General features: G+C 44.0%; 2 protein-coding genes across 5 annotated transcripts in view; both read right to left on the bottom strand.

Annotated features, from left to right (window-relative positions):
* Nucleotides 1-14,450, bottom strand: part of LOC133446761 (transcription factor COE3-like) — a 103,394-nt gene extending 88,944 nt beyond the window's left edge. For all 3 annotated transcript variants that reach the window (XM_061724833.1, XM_061724835.1, XM_061724834.1), the window contains exons 1-2: nt 13,718-14,450; nt 858-1,014 (exon numbers count right to left, since the gene is read on the bottom strand). In XM_061724833.1, coding sequence (XP_061580817.1) covers nt 858-1,014; nt 13,718-13,851 — 291 coding nt within the window. In that variant the 5' untranslated portion in view covers nt 13,852-14,450. The remainder of the gene's footprint in view (nt 1-857; nt 1,015-13,717) is intronic.
* Nucleotides 1-24,764, bottom strand: part of LOC133446762 (ubiquitin-conjugating enzyme E2 2-like) — a 102,298-nt gene that overhangs the window by 62,848 nt on the left and 14,686 nt on the right. Inside the window, exon 7 of one of the 2 annotated variants that reach the window (XR_009782876.1) lies at nt 24,480-24,615. Coding sequence is in view for 1 of the 2 variants with exons in the window: in XM_061724836.1 (XP_061580820.1) it covers nt 24,570-24,615 (46 nt within the window). In the remaining variant the exon portion in view is untranslated. Of the gene's footprint in view, nt 1-24,015; nt 24,616-24,764 lie in introns of those variants that run through there. The other variant, XM_061724836.1, reaches the window with a different exon arrangement.

Raw genomic sequence — 24,764 nt, 5'->3', positions numbered from 1 at the left:
GAGAGAAGGAGAAGAGGAAGATGAGGAGGAAAGGAGGAAGAGAGGAGGAGGAGAAGAGGAGGAGGAGAGGAAGAGAGAAGGAGAAGAGGAAGAGGAGGAGGAGAGGAAGAGAGAAGGAGAAGAGGAAGAGGAGGAGGAGAGGAAGAGAGGAGAAGGAGAAGAGGAAGATGAGGAGGAAAGGAGGAAGAGAGGAGGAAGAAAGGAAGGAGAGGAAGAGAGGAGAAGAGGAAGAGGAAAGGAGGAAGAGGAGGAGAGGAAGAGAGGAGGAAGAAAGGAAGGAGAGGAAGAGAGGAGAAGAGGAAGAGGAAAGGAGGAAGAGGAGGAGAGGAAGAGAGGAGGAAGAAAGGAAGAGGAGGAGGAAAGGAGGAAGAGGAGGAGAGGAAGAGAGGAGAAGAGGAAGAGGAGGAGGAAAGGAGGAAGAGGAGGAGAGGAAGAGAGGAGGAGGAGGAGGGGGAGAGGAAGAGAGGAGGAGAGGAAGAGGAGGAGAGGAAGAGAGGAGAAGAGGAACAGGAAGAGGAGAGGAAGAGGAGGAGAGGAAGAGAGGAGGAGGAGGAAGAGGAGTGACGCCGGCGACTGAGTTGCCGTGACGATGTCTTTCCGTCACTTTCATTTAACGAACCGCCAATCAAGGTGGACGGCGGGTTTCACCCAGAAAGGGGCGGAGCCTAAGAGAAGCACCTGGGTCTATGACCAGCAGGAAGTGGGCGGAGCTTGAAGGTAAACTAACATTCAGGGAGCACCACAGAGGGGGCGGAGCCTGCTACCGGGGCGGGGCCTGTAACCAGGGGGCGGAGCCTGTAACTGGGGGCGGGGCCTTTGCCGGGGGCGGGGCCTGTAACCAGGGGGCGGGGCCTCACCTTGTCCTTCTCCACGAAGTCCACGTAGGACGTCCTCTCGATCTCCACCGGCTGGCCCTGCCGGTCGTACAGCGCCAGGACGAAGTGGAAGAAGTTGGACTTCCTCAGGTTGGAGGGCGGCTGCTTCTCAAAGTGAGCCCGGGCCAGACCCACGCCGCTGCAACAGAACCAGAACCATCATTAGTTAATTATTAGTTAATCAGGGTAACGAGCAGCTCTGCAGGTTTTCTGTGATTCATGAATAAAACAGATCAAAGAGAAACTGGAGGTTCCTCAGGGCGCCGAGTCGGGCCCCTTATGATCCAGGTGTGTGCAGGACCCGGTACCCCGACCCCCTCTTTTAACCCCCCCTCTATGGTCCTAATGTTCTAGAAGTCTAGGTTTCTTATGGGTCTATAGTTGTAGTTCAGGGGTCTTCAACCTTTTTCAGCCCAGGGGCCCCTTGGATGAGAGAAAAACAGAGCTTGTAATTCTTATTTTTTCCCTGTCAAGTCAAGTTTTAAGCCTGGCTTACAGTATAATAACTTTTAAATGTGTTTTATTCTGCTTATATCACCTTATCTGCCAATTCCTGACTGGGTCATTAGCCGACTTGTGTTTGTGGTTGATGAAACTTTGGCCTCGTCAGACGTGTCACGTGGAGTAACGTTAGGCCGAGCTGTAACGTTACAATCTCCAGCTTTAGGCTTCGTTATTGTCTCAAATTTATCCATCAGGTCTAACTAGCGTTAAAGGAGCATGAGGCAGGATTGAGGCAGGATTTATGAAAAAAAATTGTATACGTTTTAAGTTTTCTAATAATAATGTCAGATGAAGCGTTCCAAACCCAAAAGAATGAGCCCTCTAGTGTATCTCTCCGTTGCCTTGAACAGGCTGTGTGCTGCAAAATGTGCTGCAATTCCGGGCCGGAATTTCCCGCGCTGTCCTGCGGATGTGACGTCACATGACGCTGCATGCAGTTCTCCCCGTTCTCCCGTGCCGGCTTCACTGTTGGCTGCAGTACCCCCGACGGCCGTCGTGGCAAAGGTGGCGCTAGAGAGTCTCATTTCTTAAAAGGAGCCTCATGCTCCTTTAAATATGAAATAGCCAAGTCAATTTCGCAATTAATTTTCTTCTCTTAGACCCCGTCCACGCGTAGCCGGGTATTTTTAAAACCGAATATTTCCCCCCCTCCGTTTATAAAATAATTTGTATCCACATTACATAGTTTTTAAAAAAAAACCCTTCCACACGTAACCGAAGATCTGCGTTTTCGACCACATTCATAAGCATTCTAACCTGTAGATCATCTGCGGCTCCCGGGGAAGCTGCGCCTCCGCGGCTCCGCTTCCCCGGCAGGCGCGTCTTCCTCTCGGTCGCCACGGAGCTGCCACGTTATCGACACAGCCCTACGCCGTAGGGTACGGCGTAAGCTCTGTGTCGGTGTAACGCAGTAAGCGGTGGTCAAGAGCAGAGACCATTTATTTAATAAATAGCTTGGAGAACAGATGCTGGATCATCTGTAGTTCTGTAATGAACAAAGGTCGCACATTAGACGTCAGAATCAGAGCAGATTTGTTGTTGTTTTGGAGCATAATGTGACGTTCGAAAACGCAAAACTGCTCTCTGTCTCCGTCTACACCAGGTGTAGATGCATCTACATAAACAGAGTTTTCAAAAACCTTCACTTTGACCGGAGTTTTTTTAAACATTTGTTTATTTGCGTTTTCATGTGGATGACAGGTCCAAACGTAGGAAAATATCTTCGGTTTAGCAGATACCCGGCTACGTGTCTTAAACAGCTAGCTAGCTCGTTTTTCCACTCTAAAGTTGACATTAGTCCCATGACTCACGTCATGGGAATCATTTATGTAGAGTTGTAGACTAAATATTTATTGTTATATATATATATATATATATATATATATATATATATATATATATATATATATATATATATTCTATGGATCTTCTATGGTTTTAGGTTTCTATGGATCTAGTGTTCTACAGTTCTAGGGTTCTGTGGTTTTAGGTTTTAGGGTTCTAGGGGTCTAGGGTTCTTCACGAATAACCAAACTCATCACAACGAGCATCCGTGGTCGACGTAAACAGCACTGATGCTGAAGCTGCTGAGTGGCCGAGTCTCTGGTTCTGCAGGAACCAGGAAGTGGAAGGTGAGAAACGCTGGTCTCTAAACCCAGCAGCTGCTGAGCAGACGAGTATATGAATAAACCTCCTGCAGGACGTGGCCCCGCCTCCTGCTGGATGGAGGGCGGGGCCTCCAGCAGACAGTTATTTTTACCTCATTTCCTGCTTGTTTTGTTTCCTAAAACCTCCACGATCAACTTGATCAATACGACAAGCGGGTAAATATTTACTCAAATATTTACTCTCGCTCCGGCTGTTTTCAGACCCCCCCCCCCCCCCCACACACACACACACACACACACACACCCACACAACACACACACACACACACACACACACACACACACACACTCTGCCCCCCCCCACTGGCCCCCAGACGGCAGATTAATGCAGCCGTGACCTTTTTCTGCTCCTCCATTACCAACATTTAACACCTCATTTGGAAGGTGAGGGGGAAGAGGGGGGAGAAGGAAGAGGAAGAGAGGAGGAAGAAAGGAGCAGAGGAAGAAAGGAGGAGAGTGTGGAAGCAGCAACAGTTGTTTCTCAAAGATCCCTGCTGATATCTGGACCCCACAGAACCTGGACCTCCCCGGGACTGGACCCCCCTCAGTTTCATGTGATGCCCACAGTGACTGTGTTTCCATGCATCAATAACCCTTTTAAAACCCGAATATTGGCAATAACCCGAATTTGCACGGCCATGTAAACACCAATAACCCCTTTGAATAACACGAAATTTGCTATATTCCTTTTTTAAAAACCCGAATATGACCCCTGGGTTTCTCCTTTTAAAACCTGAATATTCGGTCATGTAAACGCCACATGAATTGGTTTTCTGTGCATGCTCTTTTCGCAAGGAATCCTGGTCTTTTGAGTTCTTATAAACACGGCGAAACGCAAGACCAAGCCACACTTTTGGATTGAGGAAGAGACTAATCACTTCATAAATGTAATGAAGTAGAAAGTACGGGGATAGCGAGATTTCAAAGAAGGTGAGCGAAAAGTTGCGCGAAGCAGCATTTGTTTTGAATTTGGATACAGGAAGAAGAAGCGGAAATGACGGGAATTGCGTCATGATGTTCTCCGTGCGTCGCTGGTTTGATCGGGATATCCTGAATGATTAATTACCATGTAAACGGAATATTCTGAATGTTTCAGTAACCGGAATATTAGCAATAACCCAAATTTTGACTGCATGTAAACGTAGTCAGAAACACCCAGGACCACCTTCCTGGATCCTAACTGGTCCCTTTCAGAACCAGGTCTGGAGGAGACCAGAACCACCTCAGAGACCGGTTCAGCTGCTCAGACTGAGCCTAAACCCCCTGCTGAAGCATCATGGGATACGCTCCAACACACGCACGCACGCACGCACGCACGCACGCACGCACGCACACAGAGTGTAATTAGCTAACGAGAGCCGACGGCCACCAGCTTGTTCCTCATCGTTGGCGGGATGAAGGTGATGAACGAACCTCAGAACCTCAGAATCCGTCATGGATCAATGCAGACGCTTCAACGCTGGTTTGATAGATGATCAATATTTACACTTCAGAACCAGTTAACGCAGCAGGAGTCACACGACCCTTAAACACCGTTAAATTAAGCCCCAGAGACCCTGGTGGATCCAGACCCCGGTGGTTCCTGGTGGGCAGTACTGGAGTTGAGGGGGGATGAGGGGGGATGGCATCCCCCCCCGAAATAAAAATGGTCAAAATCATCCCCCCTGTAAAACTGCCATCCCCCCTTTCCATCCCTTATGTCATTTCATAAATGAATGTGGTTTTACTGCTATTTCAACATTTAGAGTCATCACCAGAAAAATAACACCATGAAAAATGTGACAATTTTCACCTTTTTCAGGTAAATTTTCACTTGAAATAAGTAGAAAAATCTGCCAGTGGGACAAGATTTATCTTCTCATTACAAGCAAAAAAAATCTTGTTCCACTGGCAGATTTTTCTACTTATTTCAAGTGAAAATCTACTTGAAACAGGTGAAAATTGTTGTTTTTTTCCAGTGATGAGTCTTGTTTTAAGTGTAATGAGATTTTTTTTTACTAAAATGAGACATTTTAACTAGAAATAAGACAAATATTCTTGTTAAGACTTTGAGTTTTTGCAGTGATCCATTTTACTTATCCTGTGAAGGACAGAGTCATATTGATAAGTTCAGAAAACTGTTTTTTATTGTTGTGTTTTGATGTATTTGATGTAAGCCCAGTGGATAATTAAAGCTTACAGAAGGCTGCATTTAACTGCTGCTATGTCATTCCTGCAGTATTTCTGCAGGTGTTTTGGTCAGTGCTATTATTTGTAATATATTATATTATTTGTAATCAGCACAAATTATCTGTTCCCATATGATAAAATCCACCATCCCCCCTGATTTTTTTTTACAACTCGAGTACTGCTGGTGGACCCAGACCCTGGTGCAACATTAGACCTGAGGCTGAGTTGGAAACGGAACAAATGTTTTTATCTACGCGTTTTATTTTGTTTCTGTTTGAAACGCCCCCAAACGATCAACACGCCCCCTAGTGTTAAACAGGTTAACACAGGATCCAGGTCCAGGTTCCCGGAGGCTCTCAACTCCTCACACGTGCACTAATTAGCCCCCCCCCACACACACACACACGTGGGGGGGCGGGGCCTCCGTCTGCACTGATTTGTGGGTAATTGCAGCGTCTCCCGGGCCGCCGCCCTAATTAGCACCGACACGCTATTAAGGTGCACAAACCGGTCGGGGGAGGGGCGGCGGGGGGAACCCCCGACGGCACCACAGGACTCCCATGATGCATTTCTGAGAGTGCAAGGTGATGTAATCTGATTACTTTTAACATGAAGACCAGATCCAGTCCGGATCAGGACTAGGGGTGGGTAAAAAGATCGAAAAATCGATGCATCGCAATTATCCCCGCCCTAATTCAATATCGATTAAGCAAAGCCTCTGAATCGATTCAGCTCCTGGTCAGTGGGGGCGCTGTGCGCAACATTTTCTTATGATTTGCGTTTTGTGGCCGGCGGCTGCACACGAACAGGTATTTGTGTATTTCTACGTCTTACTGAATCGATATCGAAGCATTTAAATCAATATCGAATCGAAATCGAATCAAAAACTAAAGAATCGAAATCGAATCGAATCGTGAGGTTCTTAACAAAACCCAGCCCTAATCAGGACCTGCGGTTCCTCCAGGCGGTTTTTATTATCCGCGGTTCGTCTCCTGGAAACGTCTGGGGGCGGAGTCACTGATATGTGGACGGGGTTTGGCTGACGGAGCAAGGCTAACTGATTGATGCATTGTGTATGTAGCGTATATATATATATTTATAGGGATATTTTTGTAGTTTATATAGTATATATTTATATAGATTTATATAATATTTGTATTTTCTATATATTGATATATTTATGTAATATTTATATTTTCTATATACTTATATGGATAATTATGTAGTAATAGGCATGTTTACGTAGTATTTATATAGAATAGACTATATTTATATGGATATTGTGTAGATATAATAATAGCAATAATGTAAAGTCATAGAGTTATAAAGGGGTAGGAACTAGGAAAAAGTGTAAACTTCTTCCTACTCTTTTTTCGAACCTATGTGCATATGAAGATGTTACTGTTTTTATATATATATATATATATATATATATATATATATATATATATATATATATACATGTTCGAAATAAATTCATTCATTCATTCATTCATTCATTCATTCATTCATTCATTCGTTCGTTGACATGTGGGCGGGTCACATGACCGACGCCGTGTTCCGGTCCAACCCCAGAATCACGGTTCTGGGCAGCAGAGGTCAAAGGTCACGGGCCACAAACACAGCGGAGGTCCAAACGGACCGGAACCACCGGTTCTCCGGTTCTGGGATCTGGGTCCTTCAAGGTTTCATAAACGTGGTTCTGTTCTTGTCATCAGCTGGTTCCACCTCTGGAAACCTGGGCCTGGAGCGACGAACCGGGTCGCAGCTTCCCAGGCTAGGTTTTCCCAACGCGATGCTCCAGAACCAGGAAGCTGGTGTTGGAGCTGAGCTCAGCAGAATCCTTGGATGGTACCAGGTGGTACCAGGAGGTCAGACTGGAACCGCGCAGCTTCAATCTGAGCCTGAGCTTCAGCGGTGGTCCAGTCCCTGTCCTCTGAGAGGTTCTGAAGGGTTCTGAGTAGGGATGGGAGGTATGGACTAAAACATTTATCACGATAATTTCTGGCATTGTTCCCGATAACGATAAAAATGACGATAAAAAAAATACCAATTCAACTCCACCTTTGTAACTATAAATCTATCACCACAATCAGTCTTTGGAGCCAAAACACTGCTCTAAAAGAATACTAAATACTACTAAACTACACCAATTAAATTGAATTGATAAAAACCAATTAAATGAGTCCACCTGTACTGCAAAACTGGAATGACTCAAGCTCCTCGCTCTCAGATCCGCCATGTTTGTTACACAAAAACCTCATCAACGGGAATTTATCCTTCTTTCTTTCTTTCTTGCTCATTTCCTCCCTTCCTTCCTTATTTCCTCCTGCTCTCTCCTTCCTTCCCTTCCTCTTTTCTCCCTTCCTTCTTTCCTTGTTTTCTCCCTTCCTTCTCCCTTCCTTATTTCCTTCCTTCCTTCCTTCCTTCCTTCCTTCCTTCCTTCCTTCCTTCCTTCCTTCCTTCCTTCCTTCCTTCCTTCCTTCCTTCCTTCCTTCCTTCCTTCCTTCCTTCCTTCCTTCCTTCCTTCCTTCCTTCCTTCCTCCTGCTCTCTCCTTCCTTCCTCCCTTCCTCTTTTCTCCCTTCCTCCTTCCTCCTTCCTTCCTTCCTTCCTTCCTTCACGTACGTTGTGCATGGATTTAACCCAGAACCATAAATCAGCTTTACACAAAAACGTCATCAACGGGAATTTATCGTTTTTACCGCAAGATGACAAATTCTTACCGTAGGGAATTTTTTGGACGGTATATCGTGAACGGTAAAATATCGCCTATTCCTAGTTCTGACGGGTTCTGACGGGTCCAGTCGACACCTTCAGAACCCCACAGTTGCTCGCCGGGCTTCACGAGACGTTCAGGGACGCCGTCGGCCGCGAGAGACTTGGCAGCTCAGCGAAGACGCAATACTTTACATTAATTAATATTAATAATTATATTATTAATTAATGTTAATAATTATAATATTAATACTGAATAATCTCACCTCAGCTGGGTTTTAACACACACACACACACACACTCTTATCACACACACTCGTAAATGTGATGCTTCTTAATTTTACGACTGAGACGAACATTTGTAGCTTTTCATACAGAAACATCGATGCTACATGTGCTGAAGCTTTTTATCTATTTTTAAGGGATAATCTATGTCCATCCTGTCCGTGTGTGTGTGTGTGTGTGTGTGTGTGTGTGTGTGTGTGTGTGTGTGTGTGTGTGTGTGTGTGTGTGTGTGTGTGTGTGTGTGTGTGTGTGTGTGTGTGTGTGTGTGTGTGTGATGCTCATCCTGACTGAGTAAATCTGTTTTCTCGGCAGATTCTGACCCGGAGCCGCTGCAGTGACGCTAACGTTCCTCTCGGGGATCAATAACTACTCCCAGATAAAATGTGATAAGATGAGAAAAAACTGCACCTATTTTATAACTATTTGATCCATTTTTTAGTCTGATTTTCTCTCTATGCTTCCCTGACCCTTGAAATGTCGCCTCCATACGTGCATGAACGTCTCTTAATGTTTAAATCACTTTCTTGAATAAAAGCAGATGTTTTTAAAAGTTCCTGTTCAAGTGATTAGTGTCACAACGCAACGACATTCTGGTTTCAAATGGACAAAATGTACTTTTGACTAAATAAACATTGTATACTTGATATCAACACACAGCAGCTGTTAAAATACAAACTCAAGCACATGCAACAGAAATCTGGCAGAAATGTCCCCACAACTACAGATGTCCTCACAACCCTGGTCCCCTGTGAAGGTCCCCACAGCGTTACAGAAGCAAGTAAAACTACACACACGGATTTAAACGGAGAAACGTGTATTATTTTTTATCGTTTTCATGCATTTTAATTTGCTTTCCTTATTTAAATATAACTAGTTGATTATCTTTAAGCAGTTTTGTTTAAAACATCTGACTTTAGATTATCTGATGGTTGGTCTTTTATGACACAAACATGATTAATCTCTGACATTGTTGACGTTTCGTCTTCAGACAAATATTTTACTGATATTTTCTACAAACGCCTCTGTGGAGCGTTTCCCAGCATTTCCATCTTCAGGGTTGTTATCAGGTCAATGATCTTAATGAAAAACTGAAGCTTAACAACGTTTGTTTCAGATTTGGTCAAGAATCCAGTTTTGGACCAAAGAAACTTGGAAGTAAAAGCTGCCGGGTCAGAGACACAAACGCCAGAGACACCAACAGAGACGCTAAAGACAAACGCCAGAGACGGAGACGCCAAAGACGCCAATGGAGACACAAACGGAGACGCCACCAGAGACGGAGACACCAAAGATGCCATCAGAGACTAAAATGCGTAAGACGCCAATGGAGACGCCAAAGACGCCAGCAGAGACGCTAAAGACAGCAACGGAGACACCAATGGAGATGCCAACAGAGACGCCAACAGAGACACAAACGCCAAAGACGCCAACGGAGACGCCAAAGACACCAACGTAGACAGAGACACCAGCGGAGACACCAAAGACGCCAGCAGAGACGCCAATGGAGACACAAACGCCAAAGATGCCAACAGAGACGTTAAAGACAGCAACGGAGACACCACCGGAGACGGAGACGCCAAAGACGCCAACATTAACGTGAGATTTTTCTAACATTTCCGAACTTTTGAGTTTGAACCATGAAACATTTTCAGGAAGAAGACGACGGTTTTTCTCCTCCAAAGTAAAATATTCAGAAATTAACCGACAGATTCATCGTTGAGACGAGATGGATGGATGGTGGAGTTGCGGTGACGACGAACGAATTTGAAGTTCGGAGTTCAAAAGTTAAAACAAGTTGAGTTATTGTGAGTTAAGTTACGTTACATTTAGTAACGTTGTGTTTAGTTCAGAGGAACCTGGTTTATTTGTGTTTATTTGTTTATTTGTGTTATCAGATTTAAAACATTTTAGAAACAACAACAAACAGAAAAAGGTTTTTGTTTACGGGTCCTAAACTTCCTGCCGCGTCTTCAGAACCGAGCCAGGACGTCTGACGTCTGTCGTTGGATTAAAGTCCGACTCGGACCGGAACCACCGACGGAACCGAGCAACTGGATTTAAACTCCAGAACTTCCTCTGCGGAAAAACCCAGTTCAAACCCGACTGATACCAGAACAATGAACATGGACCTTTGGACGGGTTCTTAGTCCCGGCACCGGTCCGACACCGGACTCCCGATTAAACCACGACGATCACCCCGGCTTGATCCAGAACCAGAACCAGAACCAGAACCAGAACCAGAACCAGAACAAAGGCTTCAACAACCAGGAAACATGGAGACGTTCTGGTGGAGGACAACCGGGTCGACACCGCCTGACCCCAGCGACACCTGCACCGGTTCTGCGGGTCTCGGGTCTGAACTTCTCTGCTTTTTCTTCCCGGTTTCCGTCTTCAGAACCGAACCATCAGATATTTTCAGCCCCGGCCCGCCACCGGCGCCGGAGGAGAACCTGGACCCGGCGGGTCCCGGAGCGACTACGACCCGAGAGACACCAGGACCGGGCCAACCGGGACATTTACACAGAACCGGAGACCAAAGCCGAGGACGAACCCGTGGGACCCGGTCCAAACCCGGTCCAAAACCGCGTGTTTTTAGGCAAGGCAAGTTTATTTATATAGCACAATTCAACACATGGTGATTCAAAGTGATTTACATCAACATTAAAAGCAGCAAGATATAATTAAACAGTAAATAACAAATAAAATTTAATAAAATTATGAATAAGATGATAAGAAAAGAAGTAAAATAATAAAAAGCACAAGCTGTTAAGAATAAGGGCAGTAGAGTTCAGCAGGTAAGTATTTAATTTAAGAGTACACTTCAGTAAACAGTAATGTTTTTAACCCTGATTTAAAGGATCTACAGTTGGAGCAGACCTCAGGTCTACAGGAAGTTTGTTCCACCGGTGAGGAGCAGAATAACTGAACGCTGCCTCACCTTGCTTGGTTCTGGTTCTGGAACCACAACAAACCAGATCCAGATGAACCTCAGGGGTCTGGGAGCTTCATAAGGAACTAACAGATCAAGCATGGATTTTGGTCCAAGACCATTCAGGTCTTTGTAAACCAGCAGGAAGATTTTAAACTGTATCCTTTGACTCACTGGAAGCCACGATTAATACGAAAGGAAACATTTTTATAAAGACCAGAAGAAACCCACAAAACCACCAGAACCACCAGAACCACCAAAGACCCACCAGAATCACCAGAACCACTAAAGATCCACCAGAACCACCAGAACCATCAAGGACGGCCACGTTAACGGCTAAACCAGGATTTGAAGCGCCAAACGTCCCCAGACACGGAGACGTCGGTGTTCTGCTCCGGAACCGGGTCTCCCGCTGACACCTCCAGAACCGGGCCTCCACCTGACACCTCCGGAGGAGATGGGGGCGTCTGAGGACGGTTCCAGCAGGCCAGGAGACCCGGAAGAGACCCGGAGAAGAGAACAAACAGTCAGATGAATCCGCAGGACGGCTGAAACCGGAACTCCCAGGACCGGTACCGGGTCCCCAGGTGTGGACACTTCTGCAGGTAGAATCCTCCGGACCGGGTCCGTGTCCACGGGAGGCGTTAAGGTCCACCCGACCCGGGTCCAGGTCCAGGTCCCGAGACTGGAGTCGTGAATTCATCCTGTTTCCAGAACCGGCAGCAGAAACATCTGTCTGCCGTCGTCACGGCGACCCGGGGATCCCCATGGTGTCTCAGGAGGGTCCGGTACCAGAGGGGGGGGTTCTGAGACCTGGGGGGGTTCTGTGGGGGTCCAGGTGACCCGGCGGGTCGGCCTCCACCTGCAGGTTCTGCAGATTCTGCAGATTCTGCAGATTCTGTCCGACATGAGACGGAAGCGTCTCCGAGAACAAACTTCCTACTTAAAATCAAGTTAATAAAGACAAATCTCGGTTCTTCTTCTTCTACATTTCTGGACCCGGTTCTGGTCCGGTCCCGGTTCAGCGCTGCGGTTCTGAGCTGGAACAGATTTTTTTAAATCTATTTTATTTTATCTATTAAATCCCTTTATTTATTTTCCCCTTCAGAGCAGTGATTTTATCTGAATTAAACAAAAGTTAAAGCAGCTTCTTCTTTGGGTTTTACTGGTTTTGTTTTGGTTCTGGTTCTGAACCCGGACCGATAAACAAACTCCAACCTGCTGCTTCAATCTGTGTCTGAATTTTCTGACCTCCGCTGCTCTTTTATCTTCTTTATTTTATGTTTTTCTTCTCTTTTATTCTCCACCTGGTTTTATTTTATCTGAAGGATTTTAATCGTTTCTTCTTTCTGTCGTAAATAAAAACGTGAATAACATAAATATATTTAAGATTCTGCTGAATTAAACGACGTTTCTCCGCGGGTGAAACCGCGCGGACCCGCCGCGGGTTCGAGCGCGGGTTTGGCGGGTTTGCGGGATCAGATTTCCACCTGAGCCCCGGAACCGGTTCGGAACCGCGGGACGGAGACGGTTTGGACCGAAGCGGAATTGAGACGTTAAAACTGAGACGGGTTTATTCACGAGGCCGCCCGGAATTAGTCAGTAATTATTTTCATTTAAAAATCACCCACTTTTATGATTTTTAAGATTTGCTATTATTTCTATTTTTATTTATTTCCAAGCCTGCAGTGAATCTTCGAGGTCAATCATTTTATTTTGTATTTTAGATCAATTTTGTATTTTAGATCAATTTCAGCTCATTTAGTCTCCAAACTTGTGACATCACGACCTCAAACAGCAAAACGGGGAAATAGTTTCAGTTTAATTTCAGTCATCATTATTATTATTATAATTATTATTTCCTATTTTTTTTAATTACTCCACCAGCTTGAATAATTCCGGGGGTCCGGGGTGAGACGCGCTCTTTACGCGCTTCCCCCGCTCCGCGGACCGGGACCCGCCACCCGAGTGTTTCTGGGGGATAATCCTTCCCTCCGTGGATGTGGAACACTGACATGTGGAAATGTAATCCAGATGTGGCCGCGGAGCCGCACATGTGGACCGGAGCGCCGCTGGACTTGCAGCCGGCGGAGGAGCGCAGGCGGGCGGCGTGAGGCGGCGCGGCTCCCCGGCGCCGCGGCTGGAGCTCCACTTATCAGGGACAAAACACAAAATACGTTAAATAAATTTAAACTATTTGTGATAAAAAGTAAAAAACAAAAGTGTCATTTAAAATAACCTAATTTAAACCCCACGGAGGTTTTGCTCCTGATGCGACCAGTTTAGATGTTTTTAGGTTTTTGTTTTTTTCCTGTTTTTAATTATTCACTTTGGAATAAAAATCAGCGCCGCTTTTCCTCTCAGGTCGGTTATTTGAGGAGTTTTATTTCCCCGAGACTCCTGCTGGACCTCAACTTGTCTCGGCTGGAACTTTGAATCTGCGGGGTTTTGCTGCGGGACCCCCGACTGTCATCCGGGGGGAAAGTCGCGCAGTTTTCTGTCGCATCTTTCACGTGATTATTATTATTACTATTATTAATTATTATTATTATTGTCGTGGTTGTTATTTTACCTTTGGGCCGCCGTGTTGGCGTCCAGGATCCCCGCGCCCTGCATCCAGGAGCGCACCGGGGTCATGCCGGTGGGGAGCGGCTCCTCCTTCATGGTCAGGCCGCCCCGGGGGAGGCCGTCCTGGATGGAGAACATCACACTAGGGTCCTTGAGGGAGCGGGGACTGGAGCACTCCGCCGCGGAGATGAAGAGTAAATCCTCCCTGCAGCCGCGACTCAAAGAAGCGGAGGACCACCTGGATTAAGGTGGAGGAGAGAAGAGGAGGGAGGGGGAGGAGGAGCAGGGCCGGGGGGGGTGAGGGGGGGCCGGGTCCGGGTCCACTACAGTCCCGGGTCCTGCAAGCTGCTCCGGGGGGTTTGTTTTAGATCCCAGTCCGGGCTGCGGAGGGCCGGCGCGGGGGCAGCATCTGCGGGGATCCGGGGCGCCTGGAGCGGGGAGGGGAGCCGCGCAGAGCCGGTGATGGGGACCGGGGGTCCGGGGGGTCGGAGCCGGGAGAGGAGCCGCGGAAAGCGGGGATCAGAGGAGCCGAGCAGCCGCTGCTGCTGCACGCAGAAAAATGAAAAGTGGGATAAAAAACGAGCCTCGCTTCAAAAAAAAAGGACTAAAATGAAATGATTAGGAAACGGGAGGGAAGGAGGGACGGAGCGGCCGGGGGGGGAGACTCCCGGGGGAAGCGGGGGATTGGGCGGCCGCGGCGGCTCTCCTCCCCTCCCGTCCCGGCGGGGAGCGCCTTCTCCCGGGGTCCGGGGCCCCGCAGCTCCCGGGGGACCCCGGGAAGGGGGCGGGGGCCCCGGGCGGGGAGGAGGGGGGGCCAACCCGGCGCACCGGCCGCTCCTCCGGAGCCTGATTGGCTCATCCGTCGCGGCGCGTCACCGTTTGATTCCCGGCGCCAAATAAGGCTTTCCGCGGCGGCAGCGCCTCCCCAGAGTTCCCGGGATTCACCTGTTTCCCCGCAGAGACAATTTACATCAGTGGGCAACACAAAATGTTGAAAGAGCTGGACCAAAAACACAAAAAACGAATATGTCTGGAGTCGCAAAAAATGAAAAGTCTTGTATGTATAAGCCTTAGAATGAAGGCAAATGGCGAAATGTCAAGAAAAAAGTCGAAATTTTGATAAAAACATTCGAAACGTCGAGATTAATGTTGATGTACAATCTCGAGAAAAAAGTCGAAATGTCGAAAAAAAAGTCGAAATGTCGAGGAAATAGTCCAAATTTCGTGAAAAAAGTCGAAATGTCAAGAAAAAAAGGAAAGGAAAAAAGAAAAATAAGGAAAAAAAAGGTCAAACATTATTTAAAAGGCTTTTTTGCTGCAGTCAGGGGCGTTTTCAGGTTTTCTGGGGGCATGCCAAGTTTTTTCTTTGGGGGGGGGATTATTTTGTAGAAATGCAGTGCATTGTGGGAGTTCACAGCCTTTAGGAAGATGCTTGTGGTGCATTCACCTTTGTTGTAAAGAAGTAAACAACTAAGTGCTAAAACAGCTGCATCTTATTGTAAGAATGGGGGGGGGGGGGCTCTTTACATGTACATTTGTGATAGAAAAATTAAAATTAACGTAAAAAGACAGACATTCATATTATATAATCTCACAAATTTGCAACAAAAATATTTTTTTTCAATTCTCCAATTAGCATTTTTGAGTTGACAAAATGTCCAAATTTGCTGATTTGAGGGACAAAACTCCTGAATTGTATCACCACAAATGTGTGGGAAGAAAGTAAGAAATTTGGTGAATAAAGAAATAAATATAAACAGATTTAGCTGTAAAAATCCACTTTTATGACTTATTAATAAAAGGAGAAAAAACTGAAAGTGATGATTCAAAAAATATCACAAATTATAAACGAGGTTTGAATCTTTAAGTCTGAAAGATTCTCAAGATTTTCCAACTGGATACATTTGTAATTCAGCAGCAAAAAAGCTGAAGTTCTGACTTTATTAACTCACAGACGCTGAGTCCCGACGGTGGCGCCCCCTGGTGTCCCGGGGGAGCAGAACCGTCCAGAACCGGCTCAGAACTGGAGTTTAGAGTCTCTGGCGGATCGATGCTGGTAACGATGGAAATCAAACATGTTTCCAGGTCACGCCGGCGGCTGCTGCTCGCCATGTTTTGGGGGGGGGGGGGTTATTTTCTGTTTTCCTGACATCCCAGAATCCCTCTCTCTCTCTCTCTTTCTCTCGTTCTTTCTGCCGGAGCAGAATCCGACTAATTAAGCCCAAACTCCCGAGCAGCTGATTAAATATTTATCCTCCTTTAGCCCGCTGCCGTCCTCCGGGAGGCTGGGAGGACGAGGAAGAGGAGGATGAAGAAGAGGGGGATGAGGAAGAGGGGGATGATGATGAAGACGGGCTGAATCAAAAACACGTAATCCTCCTCAATGACGTCTTATTCTCGTAAACAGACTGGAAATTAGTTAGTAGTAGTTACTGGAACTAGACCTGGACCTGGAACTAGACCTGGACCTGGAACTGGTCCACCAGCGTCACCTCCAGATTCTTCTCGACTCCCGTCTTCAGTTTTGGTTGTTGATCTGAAGCGTCTTCGATCCCTGGAATCCACATGGAAACCAGTTCAAGGCCCCTGGAAACTCCTGGAAACTCCTGGAAACTCCTGGAAGAGATTCCAGCCTGGTAGAAGGAAGGGAGAAAAGAAGGAAGAAAGGAAAGAAGGAAGGAAGGAAGAAAAGAAGGAAGAAAGGAAAGAAGGGAGGAAAGAAGGGAGGAAAGAAGGAAGGAAGGAAGGAAGGAAGGAAGGAAGGAAGGAAGGAAGGAAGGAAGGAAGGAAGGAAGGAAGGAAGGAAAAAAGAAGGAAGGAAGGAAGAAAAGAAGGAAGGAAGGAAAGAAGGGAGGAAAAAAGGAAGGAAGGAAGGAAGGAAGGAAGGGAGGAAGGGAGAAAGGAAGGAAGGAAGGAAGGAAGGAAGGAAGGAAGGAAGGAAGGAAGGAAGGAAGGAAGGAAGGAAGGAAGGAAGGAAGGGAGAAAAGAAGGAAGGAAGGGACAAAGGAAGGAAGGAAAGAAGGGAGAAAAGAAGGAAGGAAGGAAGGAAGGAAGGGAGGAAAGAAGGAAGGAAGGGAGGGAGAAAAGAAGGAAGGAAGGAAGGAAGGAAGGGAGGGAGGAAGGAAGGAAGGAAGGAAGGAAGGAAGGAAGGGAGAAAAGAAGGAAGGAAGGAAGGAAGGAAGGAAGGAAGGAAGGAAGGAAGGAAGGTAGGAAGGAAAGAATGAAGGAACGGAGAAAAGAAGGAAGGAAGGAAGGAAGGGAGAAAAGAAGGAAGGAAGGAAGGGAGGGAGGAAGGAAGGAAGGAAGGAAGGAAGGAAGGAAGGAAGGAAGGAAGGAAGGAAGGAAGGAAGGAAGGAAGGAAGGAAGGAAGGAAGGAAGGGAGAAAAGAAGGAAGGAAGGAAGGAAGGAAGGAAGGAAGGAAGGAAGGAAGGAAGGAAGGTAGGAAGGAAAGAATGAAGGAACGGAGAAAAGAAGGAAGGAAGGAAGGAAGGGAGGGAGGGAGAAAAGAAGGAAGGGAGGGAGAAAAGAAGGAAGGAAGGAAGGAAGGAAGGAAGGAAGGAAGGGAGAAAAGAAGGAAGGAAGGGACAAAGGAAGGAAGGAAAGAAGGGAGAAAAGAAGGAAGGAAGGAAGGGAGGAAAGAAGGAAGGAAGGGAGGGAGAAAAGAAGGAAGGAAGGAAGGAAGGAAGGAAGGGAGAAAAGAAGGAAGGAAGGAAGGAAGGAAGGAAGGAAGGAAGGAAGGAAGGAAGGAAGGAAGGAAGGAAGGAAGGAAGGAAGGAAAGAATGAAGGAACGGAGAAAAGAAGGAAGGAAGGAAGGAAGGAAGGAAGGAAGGAAGGAAGGAAGGAAGGAAGGAAGGAAGGTAGGTAGGAAGGAAAGAATGAAGGAACGGAGAAAAGAAGGAAGGAAGGAAGGAAGGAAGGGAGGGAGGGAGAAAAGAAGGAAGGGAGGGAGAAAAGAAGGAAGGAAGGTTCACATCTTTTTTTTTAAGATTTTTTTTCTAGTGGCCCTTTATTAAAGTTGCAGACATGAAGGGTGGGGACGACATGCAGCGAGGGTGGGCAGGCTGGGACTCGAACCTGCGGCTGCAGGAGGACTGTAGCCTCAGTATATGATTAACCCACTGCACCACCGAGCAGCTCACGTTCACATCTTTACTCCTGAAAACGTCCTGGAAGGATCCAACGATGACGTGAAGAGGACGAACACGTCCTCCAGGACCTGGAAGAACCTGGAACAGAACTCAAGACCTCAGACCCCGTCAGGACCTGGAAACACTTGAAACCCCTTTACTCCCTGATCCGGTCCGCTCTCAGGAGAACCTGCAGCAGCTTCGCGGGGCCGAGGGCGACGCCTGGCGGCCGCGCGGCGGTACTGCACCTCGGTGCCGCGGACCAGGACCAGGACTAGGACCTGGTCCAGGTCCAGGACCAGGACCAGGACCAGGTCCAGGTCCAGGACCAGGACCAGGACCAGGTCCAGGACCAGGTCCAGGTCCAGAGCTTCTGGGGAGCCGACATAAATAACAGTTTTGTACATTTCAACATAATTTAGACTTTTATTCTCACATTTGTGAAAGAAAACCACATTTTAAGAAGATAAAACACTGTTTTGTTTTGTTTGTTTTTTTACTTTTTCTGCATATACAGGACTGTCTCAGAAAATGAGAATATTGTGATAAAGTTCTTTATTTTCTGTAATGCAATTAAAAAAACAAAAATGTCATACATTCTGGATTCATTACAAATCAACTGAAATATTGCAAGCCTTTTATTATTTCAATATTGCTGATTATGGTTTACAGTTTAAGATTAAGATTCCCAGAATATTCAAATTTTTTGAGATAGGATATTTGAGTTTTCATTTTTGCATTACAGAAAAAAAGGACTTTATCACAATATTCTAATTTTCTGAGACAGTCCTGTATATTAATGGTTAATACCATGTTGGTAAAAACCTAAGGCATATATGTATGCATTTTTAATATATAATATATATCATATTTTAATATATCATATATATTTATTTTATTATATATATATATTTTAGACATACAATAAGATTAAACACTTAAATAAATCTGAGAACTTGTATAAATGCTGAGTCGCAGAAAAACAGGAAGTAACTGTAAAATAAAGAGATATTTCACTAATTAACAGTTAATTACCAGAATCATCTTTGAAGGTTTTATTCTCCAGATCTGACGTTTCTGTCCAGCATGTTTTAGTTCTAAAGTACTAAAACACATGTTTGCCTTATAAAGTAAACACATCTGTAAATACAAATATTAGTATCTACACAATCGAGGTATTTATACATTTATAACGTCAAACTTTTCTTCTTCTTGTCTACGTTCAGGTTCATGTTCACAATGATTTTTTTATTACGTGTATTTTCCTCTTCTTCATCTCTCCTTCTTCTTGACTAATTTACCTGTTTATTAACAACCAACCAGGAAACCTGCAACACGCTAAGGTGTAGTGTCTAATATTTATTCTTATTGTTGTTATTGTTATAACCAGTACTCGAGTTGTAAAAGAAAATCAGGGGGGATGGTGGATTTTATCATATGGGGACAGATAATTTGTGCTGATTACAAATAATATAATATATTACAAATAATAGCACTGACCAAAACACCTGCAGAAATACTGCAGGGATGACATAGCAGCAGTTAAATGCAGCCTTCTGTAAGCTTTAAATATCCACTGGGCTTACATCAAATACATTAAAACACAAAAATAAAAAACAGTTTTCTGAACTTATCAATATGACTCTGTCCTTCACAGGATAAGTAAAATGGATCACTGAAAAAACTCAAAATCTTAACAAGAATATTTGTCTTATTTCTAGTTAAAATGTCTCATTTTAGTAAAAAAATCTCATTACACCAAAAAAAAGACTCATCACTGGAAAAAACAACAATTTTCACCTGTTTCAAGTAGATTTTAACTTAATAAGTAGAAAAATCTGCCAGTGGAACAAGATTTTTTTGTTTGTAATAAGAAGATAAATCTTGTCCCACTGGCAGATTTTCCTACTTATTTCAAATGAAAATTTACCTGAAAAAGGTGAAAATTGTCACATTTTTCTGGTGTTATTTTTCTGGTGATGATCTAAATGTTAAATAGCAGTAAAACCACATTCATTGATGAAATGACATAAGGGATGGAAAGGGGGGATGATTTGGACCGTTTTTATTTCCCCCCTCACCTCCAGTACTGGTTGTGACTAAACTCGGGGGTAAATGAAGCGCCTGAACTTTCTTTACACGAACCTCAGGTTTGTTTAGTTGTCTGCTTTTCTCTTTCTCTTCCTCTCTCTCTCGTTATTGTTGTTTTCTCGTGGTTTGTAGAACATTTCATTACAAGTGCGGTTTAATTGCGGTTAGAAACCTTCTTCTCTCTTCAAACGTTCAAACTCACCTGCATCTGTTTAATCCTTGATTGCTGGAGTGACCCGTTACCATGGTGATGCTGCCACCTGGTGGCCTGGTAGTCTAACTACTACTAAAACAAAACAACACCCACATTGGCTCCAACAGTTATTTTATTCTTTTTATTTCCTGTTCTAGTTTGTAAATGTTTACTCATGTTTGTACTCTGAGCGTCGTCTGGATGAGAATTCTTCTGTACTTTAACAAATGTGCAAATAAACTTGATCTTATCTGGTTTCAACTGGATAAAAAAATTACCCAAGGTTTTGACCCTTTTTCACAACAACTTCATCACAATCTGCTTAAAACAGCAGGAACATCTCCAGGGCTCCCTGAAACCGCACCAAGGGAAAGTTCCTGGAAGGTTCTTTATGTCTCATCAAACCGTCCTGGAAACCCCGGGACGGAACCACGGCTCCACCATGTTCGTCTCGGGTGGATGTTATTATTCTCTCATCTTCTTTTTCGTGCGTTTCCATGGTAACTGGTTTATGTGCGTTTCTAACGTTTCACATGCTTTAAAAAAAACCTTCACGATTCCCTCAGGAAATGCTGGACACCAGATCCTGGACCCGTTTCTGGACCGGACCCGGTTCCCTCGGGGTCCGGGGAGGTTCCTGATACAAATATTGTGTTTGATCTACTTAAAAGACATAAGTCAACTTTTTGCATGAAATTATTATGTAGATCAAGAAAGATTAGTCTTTGTATAAACTACTTAATCTTTTGTATGTAAATAATACATTTAGCAAGTACAGTCAACTTAATTGTGTTAAGTTTACTTTATTTATCAAAATTTAGTTGACTTTAAAAAGAAAAGAAAAAAAGAGGAAAAAAGGGAAAAAAAATTAAAGGAAAAAAATAAATAAATTAATTAAGTTGACTTTACTTGCAAAAATTAAGTTGACTTTACTTGCAAATGAATTTTGTACATACTAAAAATTGAGTAGTTTATACAAAGACTAGTCTTTCTTGATCTACATAAAAAATCTCATGCGAAAAAGTTGCCTTAATTTTTTTAAAGTAGATAAAGCAAGATATTTTTTAACGTTGGTCAATCTGCCCAATAGATTAAAATTGTTAAAGGAATAGTAAATAAAACAAGATCATTGCTTGTTGTTTGTGTGTAAATGAAAAGATTGCCTGGGATTACATAAATACTGCTTGTTAAGGAAAAAATGCACAATGTCTTGTTTTTTGAACAAATGCAGATTAAGTTCAAAACTAGATGTATTCATGTAAAGCAGCAAACTTAATTTTTAATTGTTAATATCACAGATTTAAATGTGTTATATTTACATGCGCTTAGATTTATTTTTTTCAGTGTGGTGGGATCAGGTTCCTGCAGCTGTTCACTAACAAACCTATACCAGACATAAACCACCTTTTTCTTCACTAACAAAGATCCAGGTAAGAGGCTGTTTTCTGGGCAGAGAAACTTAGTTACACATTTAACTAGTTTAGTTTCACGTTGTGAGCCGGACAGAGGTGTCAAGTAACGAAGTACAAATACTTTGTTACCTTATTTAAGTAGAAATTTTGGTTATCTATAATTCACTTGAGTAATTATTTTTCAGACGACTTTTTACTTTTACTCCTTACATTTTCCCGCAATCATCTGTACTTTTTACTCCTTACATTTTAAAAACAGCCTTGTTACTCTATTTCATTTCGGCCTTTAAAAAAAAACTATCCAGTTAAATTGCTCCATCCGGATAGAGTGAGTTTGGTTGTGGTTGTTTCAGATGTTCTTGTCCAGTTTTGTTCTTACATCCGTTCCCTCAGATTCCTGCAACTAAACTTGGATGTACATTCCAATAAAGGTTAGGATAAATGATAACATGCCTCTGAAGTTTGACTTTTTGCACCATTACAATACTTATAGGCAACTAGTCATCATATCTCCTGCTCTCTGAAACACATGTTAATGCTCAATAGTACACATATATGGTTCTTTAATATATTTGCATTATACTAAGATGCATTCATTTTCAATGGCTTTTGTCCTTAATGGCTTTTTTCCCCCTTACATTACTTTTACTTTTATACTTTAAGTAGTTTTGAAACCAGTACTTTTATACTTTTACTTGAGTAAAAAACTTGAGTTGATACTTCAACTTCTACAGGAGTATTTTTAAACTCTAGTTCTATCTATACTTCTACCTGAGTAATGAATGTGAATACTTTGGACACCTCTGGAGCCGGACCACTGATCCCGTCACAACTGGGTTTATTAGCTTCAGTGTGTTTGTTTATTTTATTGTTTGTCTACTGCTGCATCCATGTTGCTGCATCTTGATGACTTTGTTCTTCCACAACAGAAAACAAACTTCCTCATTTCCCAGTTGAGTGACCAGAGCGCACGTGAAGTTAGTTTCACATTGGAAACATCAGAAGAACTTGGTTTTCTGGTGAAGTTATTCTAGTGTCTTCAGTATTTCTGTAGTTTAAGCATAAGAATTGATCCCAAGAGTTGTTTCAGTATCTTTTAACACTTGTGTAAATAAATTCAGATTCATTTGAATGAGAGAAGTTGTTTGTGTTTATTTTATACATATTTGTCGCCCCCGGGAACAGGCTGGCACCGAGGGCAGGGGTCTCCAACCGTTTTTAGCCCAGGGGCCCCTTGGATGAGAGAAAAACAGAGCAGGCACCCCCGCTTGTCATTCTTATTTTTTCCTTTTCTTTTTTATGTGTCAAGTTTTAAGCCTGGCTTATAATAACCTTTGAATGTGTTTTATTCTGCTTATATCACCTTATTAACCAATTCCTGACTGGTTTATTAGCCTACACGTGTTTATGGTTGATGAAACTTTGCCCTCGTCAGACGTGGAAGGAGTAACGTTACAATCTCCATTGTCACAAATTTATCCATCAGGTCTAACTAGCGTTAAATATGAAATAGACAAGTCAATTTCACAAAGAATTTTCTTTTCTTAAACAGCTAGCTAGCTCGTTTTTCCGCTCTAAAGTTGACATTAGTCACATGACTCACTTCATGGGAATCATTTATGTAGAGTTGTAGACTAAATAGTTATCGTCAAAAGTAGATTATTATCACCTGTTAATGGAGTTTTCAATCATATATAAAATGTATGTATACAGGACTGTCTCAGAAAATTAGAATATTGTGATTTTCTGTAATGCAATTACAAAAATTTCATACATTCTGGATTCATTACAAATCATCTGAAATATTGCAAGCCTTTTATTATTTTAATATTGCTGATCATGGCTTACAGCTTAAGTAAACTCAAATATCCTATCTAAAAAAATTAGAATATTCTGTGAATCTTAAACTGTAAGCCATAATCAGCAATATTAAAATAATAAAAGGCTTGCAATATTTCAGTTGATTTGTAATGAATCCAGAATGTATGACATTTTTGTTTTTTTAAATTGCATTACAGAAAATAAAGAACTTTATCACAATATTCTAATTTTCTGAGACAGTCCTGTGTGTGTGTGTATATATATATATATATATATATATATACACACACACACACACACACACACACACACACACACACACACACACACACACACACACACACACACACACACACACACACACACACACACACACACACACACACACACACACACACACACACACACACACACACACACACACACACACACACACACACAGCAACAGCTACTTGGAGATTGATTCTGCTGTTTAGTTATTATTTCCTGATGAGTCAGGTGTTGCCCAGTTTTTATTGATTAATTTTGATAATTCATTTTCATTATTAATAACTATCGTAAGACGATTATTGATACATTTCTATTAACTGAACCAGCTCCCCCAACAGCGGGAACCCGGGAGGTTCTGGTTCCGGTGAAATGAGGACGGACGTCGGCTGCAGTTTGTTCAACTTTATTGAAAACATGACAGAGCGATTAGTTGATCAATCAGCCGGAGCGATTATTGATCGATCCGCGGAGCGATCGGTTGATCGATCAGCCGGAAGGGATCGGTTGATCGATCAGCCGGAGCGATTATTGATCGATCGGTTTCTCTTCCAGTGCAAAAACAGAACAGTGTTGGCGACGACTAACTCGTCTAAACAAACAAACCGCCGTTCTCCTTTAAAACGTGGACACAAGTGTTCGGAGCAGCACGGGAACCAATCACTGACATGCATGAGTGGCGGCTCCGCCTCCGGCCCCCGCCGGGCGGGTCCGCCCGGCCCCGGGGGTCTGGTTCTGGTTCTGGAGTTGGCACCGTCGCAGCTCGGAGGCTGCAGCCCTTCAGGGGTTCGAAGCTTCGTGTTGATGAGACAAACAAAAGGGGGAGGGGTTGGGGGCGTGGCCACGGAGGCCAGGGGCGGGGCCCCGGCGGGTCACATGGCCCCGGCGGGTCACATGGCCCCGGCGGGTCACATGGCCCCGGCGGGTCACATGGCCCCGGCGGGTCACATGGCGTACTTCTGCGTCCAGTCCTGAGCTGTCTTGTTGTACCTGCGGGACAGGAAACAGGAGGTCAGAGCAAAGTTATTATCGTTCACGAAAACTAACGAAATAACAAAAACTAAAATTGAAAACCCAATTTCGTTAACTGAACTAAATAAAAACGAAAATTAAAAGGCAAAAACGATAACTAACTGAAA

The sequence above is a fragment of the Cololabis saira genome, chromosome 7 (genome assembly GCF_033807715.1).
Source record: "Cololabis saira isolate AMF1-May2022 chromosome 7, fColSai1.1, whole genome shotgun sequence".
Lineage (NCBI taxonomy): Eukaryota > Metazoa > Chordata > Actinopteri > Beloniformes > Belonidae > Cololabis > Cololabis saira.
This window is presented reverse-complemented; position numbering and strand designations above follow the sequence as displayed.